The 21,282-nt window shown below is 43.1% G+C and overlaps 1 protein-coding gene across 1 annotated transcript; it reads left to right on the forward strand.

The window, feature by feature from the left end:
• Nucleotides 1-1,865: 1,865 nt before the first annotated feature.
• On the forward strand, nucleotides 1,866-18,728 carry PTGES3 (prostaglandin E synthase 3). Its single transcript, XM_083428623.1, has 8 exons — nucleotides 1,866-2,443; nucleotides 11,565-11,678; nucleotides 11,788-11,857; nucleotides 13,151-13,249; nucleotides 14,124-14,213; nucleotides 14,382-14,444; nucleotides 15,998-16,022; nucleotides 17,543-18,728. Coding segments are annotated over exons 1-8 (483 nt in total). The 5' UTR covers nucleotides 1,866-2,441; the 3' UTR covers nucleotides 17,563-18,728.
• Nucleotides 18,729-21,282: the final 2,554 nt, after the last annotated feature.

Here is a 21,282-nt window from a genome sequence, read left to right on the forward strand (position 1 = left end):
CAGATTAGAGGAAACCAAGACAGACTTGCAACTGAAGTCTGTAGTGGGGAGGGTGGACGGCAGGAGCAGTTTGAGCAAGGAAACAGGTTTCCACCAACACCGTTAATTTATTGATCAATTATTTTAAATGTATTGGGAGGCTGTAGATGGTGAGCACACCCCAGCACCCCTCCTGCATACATGTTATGTATGCAACATATTCTTAATAATATTCTGTCATAGATTTACAGATCAAATCTGGGCTAGTCAATTACCTGGCAGTGTTCCCCCTCTGTAAAACGTGACCCATGTTCTCAGAACGGTATAACTATAGTTCATATATGTATCTTCTAGGAGTTGCCTTTGTAATTTGCCTTGCTGTTTGAGGCTGAAATCATGTGCACTGCTAAACCTGCTTTGCACATGAACCACACGATTACTGGGAGTAGGTCATGCTGCTGCCAACATTCCCGGATTGTCCACTGGCTTTTTGCAAGGCCTGTGCATGTGCAACTGCTTGTACATAGGCTTCCATGAGATCAGGACACACATACCATGGAGTCCCATCCGTGTGGATGCTGTCTTCAGACATGTTCTAGCAGCGTGCCCAAAGCCAGTAATCACTCAATGTGGCTTCACACAAGGGCCTTCTTCATGGTGGCACCTCACCTATGGAATGGCCTTTCCGCTGACCCTTATCTTAATTTCTACATGAGTGTGGGGAACAACCATGTCTGTGCCCTTAGCATACACAATGTGGAAATCATACTTAGTTAACTATAGACGCATCCACTGAAGACCGGCAGATCTTCCCAAAGGGTTGGTGAAGATTGTCTCTGACAGCTTATGATCACAGTGGACTTTGATATGTTGTTGTTGCTGTTGTTTAGTCGTGTCCGACTCTTCGTGACCTCCTGGACCAGAGCACGCCAGGCACTCCTGTCTTCCACTGCCTCCCGCAGTTTGGTCAAACTCATGCTGGTAGCTTCGAGAACACTGTCCAACCATCTCGTCCTCTGCCATCCCCTTCTCCTTGTGCCCTCCATCTTTCCCAACATCAGGGTCTTTTCCAGGGAGTCTTCTCTTCTCATGAGGTGGCCAAAGTCTTGGAGCCTCAGTTTCAGGATCTGTCCTTCCAGTGAGCACTCAGGGCTGATTTCCTTGGACTTTGATATAGCATTGCCCAAAACACACTGATGGAACTCATTGGTAGCAAAGACAATGCCGAGGAATTTCTTCTCAATCAGTGCATGAATCTGTTCAGACCTGGTGAGGGTTCTTGACTGGCTGGTTCTTATGTTGGAGATATACATCCAGGTCATCTTTAGATGCAACAGCCTGGATTTCCACCCCCGCCTTACTCAGCCTCATTTCTAAAGACCTGTGATGGGGGAGGGATCAGACAAGATCACAGAGGATCAAGCTATCAAGGGTTACTAATCACAATGGCTGCCCTGTCTCCATATCCAAGGCTGAGTATCGCTAGTGAGGCCTTTCCATAGGCATTTGCTAGCCACTGCAAGCACAGGATGGCGGGGCCGGCCCATCCATGAGGCAGACTGAGGTAGCCGCCACAGGTGGCAGAATTCAAGGAGCCCCTCCACGCCCCCCCTCCCGCTACAGAGGCTTCTGGGTTTGGGCGAGATATCGCGAGACCTCCATGAAATCACGCCGTGAGGCATCTCTTAACCCCAGAAAAAGTGAGCGCAAGGTTGACCAAAGAGAGCCAACCCTGGATTAGGAACAGAGGTAACTAAGGCGAGTCCTTTCCACCCCCTCCTTCGGCGCATGCGCGTGAGGGCAGTTGGCAGCGGGGGGGGGGAATCTAGAGAGGACGAGAACATGCGCGAAAGACTGGCAGAGCGCATGCGTCGTCGTGTAGGAGTGAGACTAACGCTCGCGAGGGAGAACATGCGCGAAAAGCAGAGGCGCGCACGCGCGTAGGGGAGAAGGGCCGTAGGCGCGTGCGCAGCAGCCGGCCATCCGGCGCCGCTCGGCTTGGGTGCGCGCGCGCTTGAGGACAGCGAAGCGGCAAAGGTGGCGGCGAGTGGCGCGCATGCGCTGTTGCGGCGTCTGGCTTTTGAAGGGAGAGAGAGGGTAGTGTAAGGGAGGGAGGGAAGAGGGAGGGGGCGGGTATTTTGCTGCGTCACCGCCCGCTTGGAAGCCGCCGTTGCCTGAGAGGGAGCGAGGAGGCAGAGCGGCGGGAGGAGGGGAGGGGAGGGGGGGAGAGGGAGAGCGCGAGAGCGCGCGCGCGCAGTGCTTTGTGGGTAACAGGCCTGAGCCTTTGAGCCCTGAGAAGGAGTCCCGGCCGCCGCCGCCGCCGCCACAGCCGCCTCCTCACCTTCGCCCGAGGGTCTTCCCACCCCGACGCCGCTGGTTTCTGGCCGAGCCCTTCGGAGAGACGGAGAGGAGGAAGAGGACACGCGCTGCCGCCGCCGCCGCCGCCGCCAACGCCGTCCGCCATGTGAGTGAGTGAGGCGGGGCGGGCTGTGAGCTAATCTGTTGCTGGGCCGGAGGAGGGTCGGGAGGGATCGGGGTCAGATCGAGGCAGATCAGCCGGGACGGAGCGAAAGGGAGGAAATACGGCATTCTCTCCCGCTCCCCTTCGATGGTATTTAAGGAAGGAGCGGGGCCAGAAAAGCAGCCCCAGACGCGGGGCTTAACCTGCGCCAGCGCTCAGCCCACGCCTCTGGGCGCCCTTCCGGAGAAAGAGCTGAGGGGAAAAGCAGCGCCCCTGAGCAGGTGCAGAGTGCGCTCGCCTCGCCGCCGCGCTTACGCGCAGGAAGGTTCCCAGGGTCACGAGGGCGGCCTTTCCCGGCCAGAGCCGCTCATTTTATACTCTGCACGTTTCCCTGTAGAAATTAAGCGCTGCCCAGGCGTCCCCCTGACGGGCCCGGCGCTGGGGAGGTGGGAAAATGGGTCGTTATTGTGCGGCATCCGGAATTGGGAGGCGGAAGCATGTGCGAGGCAATGCCGGGAGGAAAATGGATGCTCGTTCAGGTCGGGGTTGGAGCTAGAAGTTGACTTTCATTTTTGGAAGGGCCGTGAGGTGGCTTTTTTTTTTAAAGGTGCTAGGAGCATAGCTGTCAACTTTTTCCTTTTTTTAAAGGGAAATCCTATTCGGAATAAGGGAATTTCCCTTTAAAAAAAGAGAAACGTTGACAGCTATGGCTAGGAGAGGCAAGGGCGTAAAGGAAGTTAGGCAGCAAGATTTGAGAGGGAAAGAAATAGCACATCATGTGAGACCCGGAGCTGGATGCAGTGGGTTGTGAGCTCTGGGATATAATGCATGTGGTTAGGGCTGGAATGTTGTAATATGACTCGCTTAACCCTGTACGCTAAAGAAGATAGCCGTCATTGGGGATGCCTGGCTCATTGGGGAATAAGCATAGGAAGAGGGCAGGCAGGGCTTGGGAAAGGAAGTAAAGCTGGCTTAAATAAGGCGACTGTAACATACCTAGCGAGATGTTTCACCGGAGGAATAGTGGAAATGATAAGTGTGTGGGCAAATGGTTTGCAACTGTTCCATTGCAAAGAGAGAGAGCTGAGATTGTACAGCCACGTGAGTAAAAGGCAGAAGAAGTGCTTTTGCAGGCAGTAATATGCTACATCTGTAACTTTAAAAAAGATAATTTGTAGTGTTAATTATCTTATAGTAACTTTTGAACCCTCTGAGTTTGGGACCTTACGTCTTTTCCAGGGCTGTCTGATGTCGAGAGGCATCCAGAGGGCTTACACATGCACTGTGCCCTAACCACCTCAAGCAAGAATAATTTCTGTTCTGTTAGGGTGAAGTCATAAACACCTGTTATTTCCAGTCAGGCTTATTAATGCCTATTTTCCTTCTCTTTCTAAAAATGGAAGGTACTACTGACCTTGCTAGGTGCTCTCCAGGTGCTCTTTTTTTTTTTTAAAGGTCTGGAATGACAAGCTTTGTTCCAGTATGGAGAGTGGTCTCCTGTTGGGCATAGAGAAGCTGCCTCCACTTGCTGTCTCATCTCATTGTGGTTTGGGAAGAGCTACTGCCTTGTTTTAATTATGATTTCCTAGCATCGTTACCTAGGAAGGTTCAGAGATGTCCTGTTGTGCTTCTCATGTAATACCCCATGGGTTAGTTGAATTTGTGCCCCTGACCCACAGATCCTTGTATAGTGTGCAAAATATAGTATGCTTGCATCTTACATACTTGTGCATTTTCAACTGTACATGGTTGAAAGTCAGCCAGTTGAAATCCAGCAAATTACATGCAAGGCAGAGAGGCTCAAAGTTCCTTTTGCAATGAGTTTTCCAGGTGGGTTTGGGTATGTGTTTTTGCTTAAATGTGCCATCCCTGGAATGTAACCCCCGTGCAAGTCACACTTGTACTGTAAAACCTTGTGCGAACCTTTCTATACACAACTATAGGCCAGATTGTTGATGCTTAGAGGTGGGTAGTCCAGACAGTGAAGATTAGAAGGCAGAGGGGCCAAACCTAAAGGCTTGAGAAACACTATTCTAGGTAAAATGAATTGTAAATGAAAGATGAAGAAACAGGTAAAACATGTTGCCTGAAAGCTTGTTAATGAAATAAAATGTTATTTGATATGCAAACACGTTCACTTATAACTCCACTCAACAATATTGCAACAACAAAAGGTGGATCTGGAGGAAGGAAGGAACTGAGACATTTTGCCTGTGCTCATTATTGGTACCATGACCAAATTGCTTCTAATTTTGTCTTGAGTGAAGAAGTTAAAGTAGTCTAGAAGGAAGACAGGCTCTAATGACTGGTGAAATGGCCTTGCTAACAGTGACTCAGTTCAGAGCTAATGACAAATAATAGACAAATTTTTGCCAGAACCTTGGGCCTGTCCAAACATGTTCCCAGTTTGGTCAAACAATGGTTTGCTGCAAAATCTGAAATGTGCAAACTGTGTTTTGCTTCCAAATCAGAATTGGAAGCCCACTTCAAACTCTAGTTTTCAGTTCCAGTATTTAGGCAAATAATGCCTTTTGCAAGCAGTCATTTGCAGGATACATATATACCTGAAAACAATGGTTTAACCAAGGGAGCAAGGATGGAAATTCAAGCATTTAGGCAGGCATATGCATACTTGAGGCTCAGACTGAAATGCCCAAACCATGATCTTCTCTTATGTAAGAATTGAGTCATTGTCGCCAGAGAATGCCCATGCAAGTCTTTAGACAAACTTGTTCAGCCATTGTCAAGCAGTATGTCATTATGCATCCAGAAAAGTAGGCTTTGTTTTTTTAACTTTACTGAAGCTATAGTTGTAATATAGAATTGCAGCAGTTATTCCTCCTCCCACTTTCTCTATATTACTAAACAGCCCCTCTAAAGGTAAGTCAACCTCCTACATAGTTGATGCTGATTGAAATCGCCAACATGTTCATGTAGGACTTGGATCCAGAGTCCTTAATTGAAAGCAAATGAAGTAATTAGCTGTGTTGACAGAAATACTTACGTTGCGATACAATATGAGCATGGGATGCTCTTAGCAGGCATGCATCTGTTTGTCACTTTAAATACACTGGTTATGGGTCCACAAACAGTCGCCCCCCAAATAACTGCTTAAGCAGTCTGGAAATGCAATGCTAGGAAGGAATATGGCCTCTAGTTCCCTAACATTGATTCAGTTTAAATGTTACTCATGGTTCCGTTTGAATGAAACATGCATCTTCCTCCCCCCCCCCCCCTTTTGATCTATCTGTCAGGTAGGATCAGAATAGACATTAAAAAGCAAAATGAAATGGTTCTTCTGTGTAAAGGAAATGGAGTGGCAAATAAGGCCATTGAGAACATGTGTATACAAAAGGAACTTCCATCACATTGTAGTGTGACCAATTTTCAGAACATCTGGCAGCAAGGGGCAGGTCTGAGTGCTTTTAAGTTCTAAAGAACAAAATTAACTGACAGTGGTCAATGAAGCTATGGGGAAGAAGGAAACTGCTTCTCTCCCTCAAACAGTAGAGTGTATTCTGCACTGCAATGCTGTCATTCTGTAAAACCATTTTAATTTGTCCTATACTGTATAAGTGAATAACTGCCATTTACTATTGTGTAAAAAAACAACAACAAAGCAGTACATTTGGAGCCATGGTTGTGGTGAAGGAAAAACCTGTCTCTACTGCTGACATTGGATAGCCCAACCTCCACTAAGTGGGACCAAGTGGGGAGAGATAGAACAGGTCTGTGTATGCAGAGCACACACTTGTCTTATATCTCATAAGAAATCCTTGCTATAGTATATAGACACTCTCTGCCCATCATTATTGACATTTTGCTTGCTCTGAAGAGTTGCCAAGAGGTTGCTTGGGAAGGAACTGTTCTTCTACAGCAGGAAAAAAAAATCATCCACAAACCCTGATTTACCAGTACTATGCTGTTTCCCTTTGCTTCTTGAAAGTAATGAATATTCCTAGCAACTTCAAGGGTAGAAAATAGCCAGCACAAGAAGGTAGTGGGACAGGCAGTTTTAAATGCAACAAGGGCTGAGATGAGGCTTCAGCTCTTAGCAACAGAAGCACATTCAGGTAAGTATCTGTTACCCCTAGTAAATGATACACAACAGGCTTTGTTGAGTGGGTGGGAATGAAGCTGCAATGTGGCTACATAATACTCGGTGTTTTGTGATATGATGTGCAATCAAGGTATCAAAAGTGTGTGTGTGAGGGGGGAGTGTGCATGGAGTCTTAAGGGTTTAAGTACAAATTTAGTGGTGCATGTGTGAACTGAGATATAGTGTACATTAGTGGTTCCCCATTGGTGGGTTGCAGACCCCAGGGTGCCCATGTAACCCACCTAAGGGGTCCGTGGCACCAATCACATAACAAAAACTACCATAGAGATAACAACATTTTCAAGTAGGGAGGGGGGTCTGTGTCTTGGCTTTTGAAAACGGGGTCCACAGTACTCATCTTATTGAGAAACACTGGTGTACATGATTGTGTGATTGAGGAAATTGAGAACATAGGAAACTGCCTTATATTGAGACAGACTGCTGATCAATCTATTTCAGTATTGTATTACTGGCTGGCAGTGGTCTTGTAGTATTTTGGGCAGAGTCTTTCCTAGCCCTGTCTAAAGATGTCAGAAATTGAATCTTGGTCCTTTGCACACAAAAGGTATGTGCTCTACCATTGAGTTTGGCCCTTTCCATTGTAGTTGGAACTTATGTGGGATGTGTGGCTGTGCATGTAAATGAGGAGAGATATGTGGACAGAGTGCACATGATATGTAAGGCTTTAGTAGTAATCATAGTTAAAATGTAGTAGGATGCAAGCCAATTCTCCACCCACCTGAGGTTTAATTGCAGGTTGTCCCCTGTCTTCTGTAATTTGTTTTTATTAAAGTTTGTTGTTTGTCTGAGCCCCTCTGGGTAGAGCAACTTATAATTGCACTCAAAGTGAACTTACCCTAAATCAATATTTATTTTATGGTTTGTTTTATCTTAAAGGTTCCAGACCAAATATATAAAATTCTTGTAAACCATGCTTAGTTTGGGGCTTTGTTTGGTCTTGCTAAATCTAGAGCAGATACAAAGAACTGAAAGCAAGATCTCAATGTTGCCAACAGATCATACCTTTTAAGCATAGAGGGCACAAGCCAAAAACATTGCTTTGTAGAGCACTGGGTGTTGAGTCTGAATCAAAGAACTGCTCAGTGTGGCACGTCAGTGCTGCTGCTGAGATCTGCTCAATATCTGTAGTTGACTAGAACTACACTTGCAACTAGCAACAACATCTGGATGTTTAAGCAACATTTGAGGAGTGAGCATGTAGGGGATCTACTGGTCCCAGCCAATGTATGCCTCCCCAAACATCTTACGTTGAATGAGAAGTTCTGAAGGAGACTTCTAACAGTGCTGAAAAGCCTCCATGCAGTTTGAAAACCTGAAAACGCAGGGTTCCAGGTTGCACATATGCTTATGTGTTCAGATGATCTAAAAAGAGAGCAAAAGCTTATTTAGTCAAATAACATACTGTGTTATGCCCCTGTTAAGCCCCTTTTGATATTACAAGCCCCTGAATCATGTTGAGTCCAGTTTGTACTTTAAAATGCCTTTGCGTATCTTTAATAACAGCCAAATAGAGATGTGTTAGAAAATGGGGTTAATAGCTAATAGAGCCCATTAGCTCTGGAGTTGAACTGGTGTTCTTTTCCATCTAAAAGTTCCAGGCCCCCTTGTATTCAGAACACACTGAAATAAGCAGTTCTGGATAGGAGACACTTGGGAGATTATTGAGGACCATCAGAGTAAAATAAAAAGCTGTACAGTGGTACTTCGGTACTCAAACGGCTTTGCTCCCGAACAAATCGGCTCCCGGCTGCCGCCAACCCAGAAATGAGTGTTCCGGTTTGTGAATGTTTTTTGGAAGGTGAACATCCGTCTCGGCGTCCAGTTGAGTGCAGGAAAGCTTCAGCCAATCAGAGGCTGTGCCTTGGTTTTTGAACCGTTTCGGCAGTCGAACAAACTCCCGGAATGGATTAAGTTCGAAAACCAAGGTACCACTGTATTTTAATCAGAGCATTTGGGACTAGGTACAGTGCACAGATATGTTGAAAAGCCATTCAAAGAGGAAGTAATGGTGCAAGCATATATGTAGCTTTTTGGATAGCTTACTGGTTTGATTGCAGCAGCTAGTCTGTCATGCTGGCTTGGCTTTTGTTTATGTCAAGACCATGGCAACAAAAGTTGACTGTTCTGTTGCCTCAACACACACCATTCTGTTCATCAGAACTTGTTAGTCTGTTACAAATTTGAAGTTTTATATTTGTACTTCCAATTCTAGGATGTTCAAAATATGTGGTACTACACTGTGCCCTGGTTCTTAGACTTATGAGCATTTTGGGAGTTGGTTTTGCCATTCTCGGGCTTTTATCCATTGAAGTACAGTGGTACCTCAGGTTAAGTACTTAATTCATTCCGCAGGTCCGTTCTTAACCTGAAACAGTTCTTAACCTGATGCACCACTTTAGCTAATGGGGCCTGTCGCGCCGCCGGAGCACGATTTCTGTTCGCATCCTGAAGCAAAGTTCTTAACCTGAAGCACTATTTCTGGGTTAGTGGCGTCTGTAACCTGAAGCATATATAACCCGAGGTACCATTGTAATGGCACAAGCAGAATGACTTCTGCTCATGCAACAGAACACCCACTCCCTCTCATACCCCTGTGTGCCCATCAGATTTGTTTTGAGGGGATTCACCCCCGCCAACCCTCCAGAGCAAATTGGGGTGGGGTTACGGGGAAAGAGAGGAAGAAGAAATTCCAGTCCATGAGTGGATGTCATTTTGCTTGAGCAGTGATTGTTGGATTAAACCCTGTGTCTAACAGTTTATGGTATCCTTACTGTTGCAGCCTTTTTAAGGAATGTTACCAATCTGTGAATGACAGTGGCAGCATGATCACTGAGATCCTAGTTCTTGTAGTCATTGGCTCCATTTGAGTTCTGTCATGCCGTAAACTCAACAATATTATCTCATGAAGACCTAAATTTGTATAAATTGGGCTTATAATTGCATGTATTTTTATAATTAGGAAACTCCAGTTATGACTGACAAGATTAACAAGGATTAAAATTTATTCAACTGAAATAAGATTTATAATAACAGGAAGCAGTTCTCAACCTGTGGGTCCCCAGATGTTGTTGGACTACAACTCCCATCATCCCTGAGCTCTGGCCTTGCTAGCTAGGCTTGATGGGAGTTGTAGTTCAACAACATCTGGGGACCCACAGGTTGAAAAAGGCGTGTAATCTTGTAGTTTAGAGACCAGCGGGGGGGGGGGGGCTACATGGTGTTTTCCACTATACAAAATACTTAGGTACCTTTTCATGTCTTTTAAAAGGTGGTTCCCGTCCACTTGGAACTTATTGGCAATGCTTAGATTCATAAGGATGGTAATAGCAAAAAAACCCCTAGGAATTGGGGTGCAAATCGAGTTTTAGAGATACAGCAGTTGGAAAATAATTTGTATGAATAAACAAAGTGGTTACATTCTCCTGAAAACTTTGAAATTATATGGAGAAATGAACTAGAGTCAGTGTGGTGTAACAATTAGGCTGGGCTATGCCCTGGGAGACCAGAATTTGGATCCGCACTCAGCCATGAAGCTCACTGACTTCCCTTGTGCCAGACACGTGTCTCTCAGCCTAGCCTACTTCACAGGCTTGTTGTGATGATAGTATGGGGAGAGGAGAATTATGTACATCACCCTGAGCTCCTTGGAAGAAAAGGTGGGAGAAATAAATGCATTATTGAAGGCCAGCTGTAAAAACTGCTAACATTCCTGAATGCATTCTTTTTTTCTATTTCAATTTTTTACCTATAGAATTATGTTTATTTTGCTGTCCAGCTTAAACATATGAGGCTGACACTTTTGACAAGATGGAAATAACTGAAAATATTCAAATTCTAATTTGTTCACCATATTTGGGGGACCTAAACCTAAACTATGGGTGGGGAAAAGCCCACATGAGGACAGTGCAGAAGTCTTCTGTCTTTGTATTGTATCATCATGGCCACCATCATCTACCTAGTGCAGGGGGGAAACGCAGCCAGGTGTGGCATGGGTGTTGGCGTTAAACTAGGAAATTCAAGAATTCTTCTTTGGTGTTGACAGCTTCAATGCAAAATCTTGACTGAAAATGGAGTGGTGCCATAGTGCATTGCCTTTTCTGAGAAACTGGATTATGAACATGTCAGTAGCTTGCTGCTGATTGTGTAGATCACAGAGCTACTGGTTTTCAAACAAGCATTCTTTATTTCTGCAATTTAATGGTGCATTTCAGCTCATGTTTTAGTTGATCAGTATTTCCTCTTTTGGTTCTTAGTCAGAAATTCAAAACTCTGATAGAATATTTCTCAGGTTAGAACACCAAAGGATTATATGGACTTGTCTGTGACAGAGCTTCTTCTGAAACATTTAGGTTTTGTTTTTTGGTAAAATTCTTTGCTGCTGCAGGGATAGTTCATTTGAGCTTTTCTGTTTAAACATTAACTTTTCTTATTTCAATGCACTACTTGTGAATCTGCTTCCCTCCTTCTGAGGATTTCATAAAGACAATGGGCACCATATTTATGGTGCTGTTGCCTTCACATGTGCGATTGTGCAGCAACACCTTAGCACTAGACTAGAATTTAAAATGATGTGCATATTGCTCAGCTTCCTGACATACTGGAAGACCTGTTGAAATTAAAGCTACCAACAAAACACATGTTCCTATCAAGTTTCTGTGTTTCAAGTCAAACACCTTGCTTGCAGTGAAAACCTGTTCATATCTAATCAGAAGTAAGTCCCATTAGGCTCAGTGAGACTTAATCCCATTGTGGGAGGGGCAGGCTCTGGACACCTGCATAAGACAAGTAGGTGCTTGGCTGGGCGCCCAGGATTCTTCAAGTTCTTTGAATACTGTTGCAGTCTTGCTTTGCTGTAGATAGCGAAACTTGTAGCAAAAAAAGAGAAGCTGCTAGGAAAAGCTGCTAGTGTAACAGGAGCATCATACTCATTAGAGTCATTTGTTGCTTTATGTCAAGTTGTTTGCTGTGTACATTTTTTATCTAATACTCCAATTACCTTTCTAGGCAGCCTGCTTCTGCGAAGTGGTATGACCGAAGGGACTACGTCTTTATTGAATTTTGTGTTGAAGACAGTAAAGATGTTAATGTAAATTTTGAGAAATCCAAACTTTCGTTCAGGTAAGCAAAACACCCAAAAGTTGACTATGAACAGAGATCACATGCATGCGTTTCAACTGGATCCTGTTCTCGAGACAGTGTTAATTATTTGTTTCTCATTTTCCTACAGTTGTCTTGGAGGAAACGATAACTTCAAGCATTTAAATGAAATTGATCTTTATAATTCAATTGATCCAAATGTAAGTTGCTTTCATTTATCTACGGCATGCTTAATTTTAGGGTGTAAAAAACCACAGGACTTCACTTTGTTAGTATGCCTATAAGAATAACCTGTAAATAGGTGGTGGTGACTCTTGCTGCTGTTTAGTGTGCAGTTTGATTACAATGAAATAGTTGAAAGATTGTACTCAGTGTTTGAAACTCCCATTGTTCTAGTCACATTTTGTGATGGGATTTCATTAAGGCGAGCAGTTTCTGATTAAAACTGCAGAGTAGAAGGAAAGGTGGACCTTTTTCTGCCTCCCCACTTTCAGATATTATCTGAAGATTGGAGAAGAGACCCTCTTAGGGGGGGTAGGCAGGGAAAGGACTAGACCATGTGAAAAATGAACATAATATTTTAGCTGCAGTTCATTCATTTTCAGCTTTGTATTCTTGTTATAAAAAAGTGTGCCTAGACATTCCATTGTTGCGCCCATAACATAGGTTTAAGGTGTCTCCTAGCTTTCATATCTCAGTTTCTAACACTGATTGTACTGAATCCTGTAAAAGCATGTAGCCTCCTGGGAAAGCTAAAGGTGATGTAATGTTTGATTGTGCTGCACCTAGTAGACAAATTACCAACTTAATTAAGTTATTATTGATTCCTCTAATTCTTCGATTATGTATGTATGTGTTACTAAGTTCTCAAAAAGAATTGGTAACTACCATTAGGGAGTAGAGTATGAAGCTCTGTTTCTGTCCATTGCTGCTCAGCTTCTGTTGCTCTCAGTCTTCAAGGCATTTAATTGCATCATTACACATGGCTCAGAGTCGTCCCTCTGCCTGCTTTGCCTAATTACTTTTGGAGGAAACCGCAGTGGAAGCATGATGTCAAAGCTTACACAGTACTTGAGATTTTATGACCATTTAATATTTGATACTATGCTTTGATCGTTGAGGGTAGGGGTGCTTGACAAATGTGGGGTGGTTGACTCTGACCATTTTGACTACTGACATGTGTTAGTAGTCAAAATGCAAGTAGAGGCAGGTAAGACAAATTGCCACGGTAGTAAATGCAGGCTCCCTCATGGCAGTGAAGTCTAGTTCTCATAAACAGATGGTGATGAACCTGTTTCTCAATTGTACCATTTCTATAGCTTCCCAAAATATTCAGTGTACCAAGAAAGCTGGGATATCAGCAAGAAGGCTAACGCAGCTTCTTGAGTGTTTTCTTAATATGAAGCTACACAGTTGTGTGAGCCCTCATCTGTAGCCTTGTGTAAGAATCGGGCACATGCTTACTATGTTAAAGGAACTTCTTTTCTTTTCAGGAATCCAAGCATAAAAGAACAGACAGGTCTGTCTTATGTTGTTTACGAAAAGGAGAATCTGGCCAGTCGTGGCCACGATTAACGAAAGAGAGGGCAAAGGTAAATCTTTATTCATGACAGTACTCTAACCTCAATATGGTGTATCTCAAGTTTTTTAATGTGCCCCTGTTCTAAATGTACTTTCTGATGCCTCCAGCCTAGGACTATTCATTCTCCATTTGAACATACAGAGATTCTCACAGGCAGTTACAATGCACACTAAGACCTACTTTGTATAAGTTCTGTGGTTTTGCGGAATTTATTTTACATTAGTCAAGGAAGAATAGGTTATCTCTGAATCTCTCTCTCTCATATACACAGAAACATTCAAAGTATAGTAGCAGACCACCTGGCTGCTGTTCCTCAGATCAGGTTAGAATGAAGTGATCTGTTGCCTCCACTGATTTATTTGGGATTGGTGTAGATACTCTGCTAAGAGATTGCCCAGTTCCTGGCTGGTTATGAATGCTCTCATTCTGTGTATAATGCCCCAAAAACTTTGTGCCCTGTTCTAGAGTCTGAAAGCCTAGCCTATAAACAAATAACTAAAATTATGATTTGCAAGTCAAATTATCTTGACTTTTTTGTGTAATCCTCATCCAGGAGTCATATTTTGAAACCATTAGACTTATTATTAATTCATTAAATTTGTATACCACCCTATACCCGCAAGTCTCAGGGTGCTTCACAACATAAAATCACAATATAAAAGCACAAAATACATAATAAAAAATAAAATTATAACCCCTGCAAGTAGAGGGTTAACTTGTAGAACAAAGTTAAGTAATTTTTCCTAATGAATTAAAATACTCATTGGGTAGAACAAAAGTCAGAAGAAATGTGTTACTTCAATTGAGAGCTCTTAAAGCTCCTATAGACTCCATCCCATCCCTATTTGCCTAACTTGCCTGTGACCTTATTTCTATATCCACAGCTCAATTGGCTCAGTGTGGACTTTAACAACTGGAAAGACTGGGAAGATGATTCTGATGAAGATTTGTCCAATTTTGATCGCTTTTCTGAAGTAAGCAGAACATTCTGTGGTTGATGACATACCTTAAATTATTGGGCATTAATCTTGATCTCACTGAAGTTTTGATAGTTATTTTGGCTCCTTTTCATATATACTATTTTTACTTGCTTGATTAAAACAAAAACACGACTTTACTTAATACTCCCTTGCGTCATTTAGATGATGAACAACATGGGTGGTGATGAAGATGTAGATTTGCCAGAAGTAGATGGAGCAGATGATGTGAGTAGCTTCCCTGTGATTGGAACTTTTAGTCTCCTGCTTGAGGCTGATGTCAATACTTGATGTATATTGACATTTGTATAGTGTCACTGTTTGGAAACTCTGGGTAGTATTCATTGATGTGCTTCTGCTAATGGAAGGACTTTCTGCGGCACACCAGAACTTACCTTACCCACAGCTACCTAAATCCGCCCGGGGAAGGGGTGTCCCGCAAACCTCCAGAGCAAATTTGGGTAGGTCATGTTTTGCACAAATACTGCCCTTTTTTAGAAACTTGAGAATAGAACTGGGCAGCATACCAATATATTGTCCAAAACAGGTTTAAAAGTCCATACAGTGGTGCCCCGCAAGACGAATGCTTCGCAAGACGGAAAACCCGCTAGACGAAAGGGTTTTCCGTTTTGGAGGTGCTTCGCAGGATGAATTTCTCTATGGGCTTGCTTCGCAAGACGAAAATGTCTTGTGATTCCTGGGGGGGGGGGTTCGCTCCCCACCCCCTTTTTCTAAGGCACTAAGCTGCTAATAGCCTTTTAGCAGCTAATCCGCTAATCCCTTAAACCTTTAATAGCCGCTAAACCGCTAATAGCGCTAATCCGTTAATGGGCTTGCTTCGCAAGATGAAAAAAACGCTAGACGAAGAGACTCACGGAACAGATTCTTTTCGTCTTGCGAGGCACCACTGTATTGTGATATCTGTTTCATAATTTTTGAACTGGTAATATATTGTGAATCGTGTGTGCACATGCTTGCACATGCTATGCAAAAATCATGATGGGGGAAACCGTGAAGCCAGCCAATGCCTCAACATAGCTCCATCCTTATTTCAGACATCATGATAATATCAGTATATTGTGGTCTTTAGCTGGTAATACGTTGCAGTGTTGAAACCCAGGTATCGCCCATCCTTACTTGAGAGTTTATTCCTGTATCCAAACTCTACTTAATATGCTCATTTGGTAGGAGACTTATCTGCATCTAAAATGTGATATGCACAGTTGCATATAAACTTTGAGTCCAAATTTTCTTGGTGTTAATGTATAAAGTAGACTTAACTCCATATCAGAATATATCTAACCCTTGTTCTCAGCATCAGTGATGGAGAAAGCCGCTTGAGCGCCTAGGGCAGCACACCCAGATGTGGGGCGAGCCACCCATAGGGGTGGGGCACACCATGGGGCCTCCGGAGTCTGCCTGACTCCTCCCACTCAGCTGCCCTACAGCTGGGGGGGAGGCAGCAGGTGGACCGTTTTGGGCAGCGCAGAGTCTGCGTGCGCCCAAGCCACGACGTCTCTCTCCCAGGAGAGACGCGTGGCTTGGGCACACTGCAGGCCCCATGGTGAGTGCCACCCGGCATTTTGTCACCCTCCTCAGTGGTGATACCCTGGGTGGCTCATACCCACCGCACCCCCCTTCCTCCACCCCTGCTCAGCATAATAATTCCAGATATGTAGATACTTGCCTCTAGAGGTCCACAAAGTAATTTTGCAAATATTGTGCTATGGCTTGCTTTCGTAGCTGGCTTTAATTGCTAATCTTCTGTGCTTCTGTCCTAGGATTCACCAGACAGCGATGATGAAAGTAAGTTGACTGTTGTTCTGTGTTTACTTACCATATACATCCAAAAGAGTTAGACAAAACTCTTAGCACTTCTCATGAATATTTACTAAGTTGTGCCTCCCATACCTCATTAACATTTGCCTGACAAAGATTGCCAACGGGCCTCCTATCCTGCTATGCTACTTGGGTGGTGGAGAATGGAAGAATATTCTCCCTCAAGGTGACTTTACCCTGGGAAAAACTTGCTTTGCACTTGCATCAAAAGAGGGTGGGGTGGAAAAGCTCTTGATGGATGGCAGGGCATAGATTGAACTCTTCTGCCTACACTCTTGTTTCTAGAGTGGAGCTGGTCATGTTAAATTCTGTATTAGTAATTGAAGGGCTTTCTTCTGCATTCTTGTAACTCATGCGTGACTGGGCACACCGGAGAAGTACCTACATAATTTTATTTGTATGCCACCTTTCCGCAGTTCAGACCATGCTCAAGCTGGCTTACAAAATGAAGAAAATACTTAACTACAACTTAAAGTAGTCGAAACCAATAAATTAAGCACAACAAAATCTAAAACGAAAGACCAACATTCCCCACCCCCTCAAAATACCGCAGCCCAAGAGTCTGTTTAGCAGCCTCAGCTTTTGTAGCTGCAATCAATGAGGGCCTCACCCTCCCAAGCCAGATGGAAAAAGACTTGCAAGGCAGGGAGCAGGTCTTCCAGGACTTAAAGCCAAGATGCTAACTTGCTCCCAGATCTCCAGCATAAAGATGGAAGAGAAATTGTAAACATGTTCAAGTTTACCACTGCAGTCCTTTTGAGGCATGCTTCTGTGAATGCACAATCTCCACTTCATTTTTCCCTGTGATTACAACCATTATGAATTTTTCATATACACTATACTCTCAAGATGCTGCGAGTTGCAGCTACCTAGAATAACTTGGTGTAAGAGGCATAAGAGAGTAATCTTTCAGAATTGGCCAGAATAATGGTTTGTAACACCACTCAGGGACGTCGTAAGCATTAGCCTGGCTGTTTAGATGGCCTCTGCTTGGGTTCACAACAACAACCCCCCCCCCCCCCGAAAAATCTGGCAGGTAGGGAATAAACATTTTTCATTTCCACTGTGATAGAGAAAATGTGTGAAAAGTAGGAGAGGCTTTGGTTAGCTTACGCAGACATCTGTGTGCTCAGGAGAGAGGCTGTGTACTGCTGGACATACTTTTTACCAGAAGTAGTAGCATTGGGTACATGGCTCTGTGGGTATTGATGTATTTTTGTCACAGTAACTCTAGTGGGGCATATTACTCACATCTTTGGAGGTGAGACTGTTCTTCAAAATTGTTAAAGCTAACAGTAACTTAGTGCAGACTTCCTCAGCTGCTATCCTCTCAGTGATTTGGACTACAACTCATCAATGACTATGGTGATGAGAGCCTGTAGCCCAAAACATGTAGAAGGCGCCAGATGTTGGTGAAAGCTGTTTCAGTGCATTAATTCTAGTGCTGTTGCCATACAGTATTCAATGTTTGTTTTGTTTTATTTCAGAAATGCCAGACCTGGAGTAAAGGGAACCTGCTATCTTTTGGGGGTTTAGGGAAAGAACTTCATCACAACATTTCATAATTGAGATAAGAATTCCTGAGTTGATAGCTCTAAAGGCAGAAAATGCATCCTTTAACTCATCTTCAACCTGTTTTAAGCAGCTTCATTGATGATTGGTGCGTACCATTGTTCAGGGCAGTCTTAAGCTACGTGAGGCAATAATGTTATGCATGAAAGGTTTTCCAGACTTCCAAAAACACAACAAAAAAAGCCACACACAAACAATTGAGGTATAGGCAATCGAGAAAAAAACAGTTGCAATAAAAGGGTTTACAACGCCTCTTTGCCTCATCATCAAATATAACAATGGGAAAACTCTCAATTTACATGAAGTGGTAAACATGTACTTTCCCCCTCACATTGTGGACAGCAGGTAACTTAGAACGTTTCAGATTTTATGCCTGGAACAGAACTGGCTGAAGCAATGTTTTAATTGGCTTTCAAAATTTAAACTGGTAACATGCTGTACCTCTTGGGGTGTCTTCAGGGTATGTTCCACTAATGTTTAATGCTCTTCACTTTGTTGTATTTAATCACTAGTTAGTGTTCAAGATATCCTAGCTAAAACTAGCAGTCCCTTTAAAACTTAAAATGGGTGAAGCCTGTACATTTGGTTGTTTGATCCTCAAAGCTCTTACATCTCAGTATGGAGGGGTTAGAGCCTGTACGTTGTTGCTTGTCAATCTGTACATTTAGACCAAATTGTATTTGCACTGTTGGTATGAAAGCGAGTGACAAAATGTTAATACACTATTGGATCTTCTTTTGGGGTTTTATTTTTTTTTGACCAGTTTATGATAAGCCTAAAAACCTCAATTTGTGTTCAAAGCAGTGGGGATTTTTTAATGTCTACATTATTTCTAATAAACTGTTGAAGACTCCATGGCTGTCAACTGTCTGGCTGGCTGTAACTTCATGTATTCTTACTATTTGTTGGAATGGAATACTTAATTTCTAGTTGGAATAAAAGTGTGGGACTATTTCATCTGTTTGAAGGAGGAAAATTGTAATATTCCCAAGCAAGTCTTTAAAAAAAAAAAAGGATCTGTAAGTTGTGGGTACACTGACAGTTTTAAAAAAAATGTTGTGATTTGACTAAAATAAAAGCAAGTTTGTCCTCCTTTAAAAACGGCGAGCTTCTGCATTTGACACTTGTTTTCTGCAATTACGAGACTACCGCTCTTAACCACAACACCACACTGGCTCTCAATTCTATGATTCTAAGATTTGGCTTGTAGTCTGTGCAGGAGCCAAAAGATCAGGCACTCATTCATTCATTCAGTGTATATTTAACTTACAGTACAATATCTACACAGAATTAAATACTGGTGTTTAAAGGGACTTACTCCCAAGTAAGTAGATCCAGGATGGCAATATAGGCTTTGGTTTAGGGTTGGCATTTGGGAAAAACAGGGTTCTTGTACCTTAAGACAAATTCCACACATTAAGCTATTTCTAGTATGGAAATACAATTGTGGGGAAATCTTCACCATGGCTGTTCTCTTAATTTTGTATTATGCCTTGCCCCTCCCATGCAGCAGCCATTTTGTAACTGGCTCCCACTTGGTGAAAGGCAAACCATACCAAGACTCTTGGAGGGATTGGATCTGCATATGTCTGATAGTCTACATCAGAGTTGGTGTGTATTTTCCCATACTTCGAACTTGATATGTAGCGTTCTTGCCCAAAAGCTTGGTGGTTGCTGGCGCAGCCCTTTTTAAGTGTCTGAAGTTAAGAACACAAGCATATTGAGTCTGGGTGCAGCTTATAATCTTGAAAGAGCTTCACAGCTAGGGCATCGCCTGGTGCTTCCTAGCATCTGTTAATCAAAATAATGCTGTTTGAACATGGGAACTGTATTTTTCTGGCTGATTATTGCAAATAGACTTAACTTCCATATGTTATGAGCCCATTAAAAGCCCTTTATCCTAGAAAGTGAATTCTGCTACTGAACTATGCACAAGACTGCATTGTGTTCTGCAAATCAAGGAATTGGATCTGGCAAATCACATTTAGCACCCTGGGAATATTTGCTTGGTGTGAGGCATGGTTTGGGAACCTTTTTCAGATTCAGGCTGCATTGCCTCCTAGGGAATCTTCCCAGAGCATCATGCTAGTTGACTGGGGTGGCGGAGCAGACAGAGGCACCCCATAAACCTACTTTCATACATACACATACCCATCCATTCAATTCTACCTTGTCTTCTGCTGCTTGTCCTTAGCTCCACCCCACATGACAATACACATTTAAAAATGCTCCTATTGGTGCCAATGCAAACGTTTTTAAAAGCCTAATTGTTATATGTAGAATGAGGGAGATGGCGACTTGTAGTGGGAAGGCACAGTGAGGGGAGAGTTAACCTTTATCTCATAAGCTGTGACTCCATTAAAATCCCACCTACCTGTACCAATAAATCTTCTAAAGTGCTTTCATGCACACCTATAGGACATTTTCCAAAGTCTTAACTACTGTGTGGGGTAGTAAAGCTGAGGGGTTTCTTTTTAATTCTTCAGGTTTTATTCTACTTATTAGGTGCAGCACTTCATATTGTAAAACCTGATATTGGAAGCAGAATCATCAAAATATACACAACAATCAGACCTGTGTAATTTGCGATTTCAGATTTTTTAAAATGAAAGGTATACTCTGATCCTGTTGTATGGTGAAATATTGCATCTTTAAGCCGTTCTGTAATCGTAAGAGAACATTGGTGTATGCTGAGAGAAAGCGCTTTGAATTTATCATCCTAGTAGCTAATACTCTGTTTTTGGGTAGATACCAACTTAATCAACACTGCAGCGGGCAGTTGATAGATGGTTAAAGCTGCAAAAATTAAAGTACTTTTTACTATCCCAACAGAAAGCCCTTTGGCATACAAGAGAGAGCATGGACTGGTTTTAATGCAGACTCAAGAATTGGGCTACAAGGTAGATGTCTTATTTAGAGGTAATACAACCCAAACTGGCTAAGCAGGAAGGAGCAAGTGGTGCCAGGAGCTAACCCATAGTTTGGCCGAGCAATATGCATGAAACCAGGCTTGAGGTTTCTCTTTCCCCTAACAAATCCCAAGTGATAAGCCAGTAACAAATCCTTGGTTATAGTTCATGGTTCGTTGAAGAGTGAGGCAAGTTGTGACCCTGTGTTTGATTACATGTAATGCTAAGCCAAATCATGGCTTAATTCCCAGTAGTGTAGCAGCAGCATGAATTGGGAGAAGTGATGTGGCTATGATTTTCTAACTGCACTATTATTTCAATTAAATTTCTATACCACCTTTCATCCAGCGATCACATGGCGGTTTACAATATGAAAGCACAATAATACATACTACAAGAACAATATCCCCCACATATATATTTATGAAGTATTTCTGATGTTGCTTAGACCTAGGGCGTAGCTTTGCTGATGTATCCGGCCCATACTGCTTCAGATTGCAGGTGGAGGCCCCCATTGTTAAAATCTTATGCACATGCACCTCCGCATAGAAAGCTAGAATGGCAGGTGGAAGACTAGGCTAGCGAACACTTTCCTGCTCTCTTGCTTTCAGTATTAGGTGGGTGGTGTACAGAGGCACCTTTGACACAGCACCTAAACAAAGACCACTGAGTAAGCTTACTGGTCATGGAATAAGAGAAGAGATCTTCTTGTGGATTGGTAACTGGCTAAGAAACGAGAATAGGAA

The sequence above is a fragment of the Podarcis tiliguerta genome (genome assembly GCF_965153285.1).
Source record: "Podarcis tiliguerta genome assembly, chromosome: 2".
Classification (NCBI taxonomy): Eukaryota; Metazoa; Chordata; class Lepidosauria; order Squamata; family Lacertidae; genus Podarcis; species Podarcis tiliguerta.